General features: G+C 36.0%; 1 protein-coding gene across 1 annotated transcript in view; it reads right to left on the reverse strand.

The window, feature by feature from the left end:
* Positions 1-513: 513 nt before the first annotated feature.
* Positions 514-4,405, reverse strand: part of LOC101845575 (protein O-glucosyltransferase 2) — a gene marked incomplete at its 5' end in the record, with an annotated part of 14,828 nt that continues 10,936 nt past the window's right edge. Inside the window, 1 exon segment of the mRNA XM_013088044.2 lies at positions 514-3,529. Coding sequence (XP_012943498.1) covers positions 3,497-3,529 — 33 coding nt within the window.

A 4,405-nucleotide genomic window follows, 5' to 3' on the forward strand; every position in this document is an offset into this window, starting at 1 on the left:
GTGTGTGTGTATACGTGTGCGTGCGTGCGGGTGTGTGTGTGTGTGTGCATGCGTGCGGGTGTGTGTGTGTGTGTGCATGCGTGTGTGTGTTCGTGTGTGCATGTGCGTGTGCATGTGTGTGTGCGTGTGTGTGTTCGTGTGTGCATGTGCGTGTGCATGTGCGTGTGTGTGTATGCTAATGCGTAAGAAAGATGGTTACATAATAGGTGAGGATAGAAAACCCCCCAAAGAAATGGACTAGTTTGCAGATATCACTGTAAGCAAGATAAAATCCCTCGCAGAGATGACATGATAAAAGCTTCTCCGCACAAAGAAATACCATGTCAATAAACAAATTTTGGTCCCTACCGATCAAAGAAAATGAATAAATGATCAATCAACAGTTACCTCTTTATGCTGCAACAACAAATCCCTCATTTACAAACTTTACATATAACAAAATAAACATTCTAAACATGAACAAGATTATAAAACAATTCCATTGTGAACAAGACAAAAAGTAGAAAAATGGCACTGCATCTATTACACTAAAACTGATTACTGTACCAGACATAAAGACCAAATTCATATTAAAAAGAAAGTGAAATTAAGGCTTATTTATTCACAGTTGCATATCCCTTTGGATGGTAACACACTATCACAATACATCAGGTGACAAGTAAGTTCAGGGTCAATGAGAACAAGGAAGAAGAAGAAGAAGAAGAAAGTAAGTTCAGGACAATGAAAAGTTAGCAATCTGAGTCCCCTAGGGTAACATACAGCATTGTACACTTATCAATACTATTTACACATTCTGTGTCTGCCAATACTTGAGCAGAACTCATTTACAATGATGAGCACTAGAATATATAGTAAAAACATCTTTTTTTAATGAACAAATCACCTTACCCATCAAAGTCAGATATTCAAATTGCAACTTTTTAGTCTACGTCTAAATCTGTACCACTTGGTAAGGACATCCCAAAAAAATTCTCATTCTTTTGATAATGAATTTTAATACTTCTTGTCACCAAATGAAAAAATAAATACATAGAACGTTGAAAACATTTCTACAGGCACAAGTCTCATTCTGAACAGATATAGACGAGAGATATGCTTGTAAACAGTAGGCTTATATGTCGCATCATGGCGAAATCAGGCACTTGTCAAATACTGAAAATGAAGCAAATGACATTTTTCCTCCCATTGGCCAATTTTAATGTTATATTTTTGGCTCAAAATCTTTTACGTCTATTCAAAACACACATTTCTGTGTGTATTATACTGAAAAATGTTGATGACGGGCACAAAAAATTATAAATTTGCAGCTTATACCCAAGCTTTCGAAATTACCCAAATCCGGCCGCCTTTTTTCTCATTAATTTGACTCTGACACCAGGGGACCTCAACCGCCTTCAATAGCAAATATCTCAACTTCTATTCAACATAGAAGGATATTTTTTTCCATCAAAAGAAAGACAAGTGAACAAGCTTTAATATAATACTAATAACTCGAAAAGTTAAAAAATTAGCGAGCGCCTGATTCCAACTTATTGTGACACATATCATAAAAAGGTTGAGTATGAACGTGAAACATAAAAGTCCAAAGGATTATTATCATCTTCAAGTTCAGCCAAAAAGGTGTTGACAACTTTGAACCAGGTACATAACATTAGGTTCAGCTCATCCCACAACATGGAATTACAAATATAGCTTCATATGGGCTTAACATCCCTCTAATGTTTTAAAGTTATTTTTTAACACAAATTTTTAAAGACTTGATCCCCAATTTCCATACTTATTTCTGACAGATTTAAATATAGTAAGTACATAGCCTTGAAAACTCTCTGACAATCCAAGTCCAACCATGGTCATCCACATTATGAATCATAGGTGTCAAACTTTCAAAACAAGCATTGACATATTTGGCCTATTGAAACAATCAATGATAAATGGAATAATTTCATTAGCATTTGGACTGAGAGCAGAAATAAACAGCTGCTCAACAGCAAGGTGCTATGGCCCAAAGACTTGGACATGTCAGAAAATTCTCTAATACTGGGAGTATATGAAAGAAAAATTATCACAGTATAACTGTTCTTCTTATCCATCATACAATAAAACATGTCTCCTGACATTGGAAGCGACAAACAGACAAAACGATCAACAGGAAATCTTGAGAAATTACCGGTGCTTGAACAATCATACAAATTGTCCAAAATAATAATTGTTGCATTGCAGGTTACAGAGAAAATGCTATATACAGCATGGAAAAAAAACAACTTCAGTTTCACTGAAAACTGAAATCTGTAGAAAATGGTTTAAAAAATTGCAAAAGTTGCACACCAAATTTCCTCCCTAGTGTAATGAATAGTAATAATTTATAAGGGCCAAAGAAGACAGGCACATGAATGAGCACAGCTCATGAAAAAGACTACTTTCGTTAAAGTTAATGCTAATGTCCTAATACTAGTTTAGTTTTTTTAATGCAACAAAAGAGACCAATTCTGAAACATTCCTATCTACTATCTATTTCAAATGATCCAGCAAAAAGTTAACCACCTCCCTCCCCCCCCCTCCCCCTTCGGTAGCTGTGCTTTAACAGTGGCAACAAAAAAATTTTGTTCAGTTTGTATGGATTCTAACATAAAATCTATGGCAAATTTAGAAGTTTTCAGTATATCATATAGGAGATACTGGCTGAAAGACAACCCTTGGAATTTTGGGTAGTATTCACCTCAAGAACTTTAACAAACATCTAAGACAACAAAATTGAGAGTGTGAGCCTTTCAATGTACTCCATGTCTACTTCACATAAATGGAAACACAAACATGAACTTTTCCTCAGAGTGTTTCCTGCACCTTCACATCCTTTACACCATTATAACAGGCTCATTAATTCTTGATAAACCTGTGCACACAAAACCCCTATCGCAGGTAGGTGATAATGCAATCATTCATGATTTAATCAGACAGCCAGAAGGGATAACTGTATGAACTTCTGAAACAAGAAAAAAGATGCACCAATACTCCAAGTGAATACATATGTTTTCTCTTCTGCTGGAACGATCATGATGCCAATGATGCTATCACTTGTTGACTTATCCTGAGATCAAAACTATTGAGTTCCCTGTTCTCTAAATGTCATAAATAAATAAACTGAAATTCTGGTAAGTCATTGGTATCTCTATTTGACTGTTGATGTTGACACAGTCATGACTACCATCAATGTTGTACGAATAAGTTGCTTATTTACATGACGAGTAAAAAAAAAACAACCCTTGAGATGCATTTTCCTTGCAACAGCCATGGTAAGTACACCCATCTCCTGCTTCTGTGGCAGTCTGGTGGTCTGTTTGTGGTTGCTGAGGGTGGTGCTGCTGTTGATTAGGTCACGACATCTGTGCACCCATATCCTCTTTTTTGTGTGCCTTGCGTTGTTGTCGATGAGTAGACAGCCAGTTCTATCAGCATTACCTAGACACAACCACAAGGTTTGATCTAAAGACTTGAGCACTCACAACTCATCCCGGTTGCCGCTCTCTTTTTCCTGAAATAGCAAAAAATCAGAAATGTACTATATAAAACAAGTGTGGAAATAAGCCCATAAGAATATATTCGCAGAGGGGAAAGTAAACTAGAAAGATATTGACCAAATATTTTTGCAATATAAGCAATACACATTATTATTAACTGTCAAATTCCTAACATTCCTTGTATCTTTGATAAATAGTACTGAGTTACTTAAAATCAACAGGAAAACAACTACAATTGTCAAAGAACAAATTCTCTATTATAGCACAATAGCTGAAAAGAAGTACGGTAGGAAGAACAGACCCCATCGGAGTACCCACCCAGTCTTTCTCCCCTTGAATCAAATACTTGAAATATAGGAGATAACAGGTACACAAAAGAGATCAGCTATTGGGAAAAGATATCATGATCATGGGAAATTTGGAAAAATAGATGAGAATAATATAAAAAGAGAGCAAGGAGGAAATAACTTATTCAAACTAAATGTGGATTCAACTGTCAAAAGTTTTGAAATAACAAAAAACAATCTGCTGGACAAAATTAGCATTTTGGCCTGAAGGACTGAGCACTATACAGGAAACTGGAATGGCAGAAACATGTTCTGTTCCACACTAACAAACTGATCTCTATTTATCTGACAACGAAAAAAGCGAGACGAGTAAATATTAAATAGTGGGCTGCATGCGATTCACATAACAAAAACATTTGACAAGTAAGAGCTTAATGAAACTGGTCAGTATGAGAAACATTACCCAAAGCACGGCAGTATAAGTGCAATGTCATTTGAGTGTGTGAGTATGTAGATCTATCTGAGTGTGTTTGTGTTTGTTAGAGAGAGAGAGAGAGAGAGAGAGAGAGAGAGAGAGAGAGAGAGAAAGAGAGAGAGAGTTTC

Source organism: Aplysia californica, unplaced genomic scaffold, assembly GCF_000002075.1.
Source record: "Aplysia californica isolate F4 #8 unplaced genomic scaffold, AplCal3.0 scaffold00676, whole genome shotgun sequence".
Lineage (NCBI taxonomy): Eukaryota > Metazoa > Mollusca > Gastropoda > Aplysiida > Aplysiidae > Aplysia > Aplysia californica.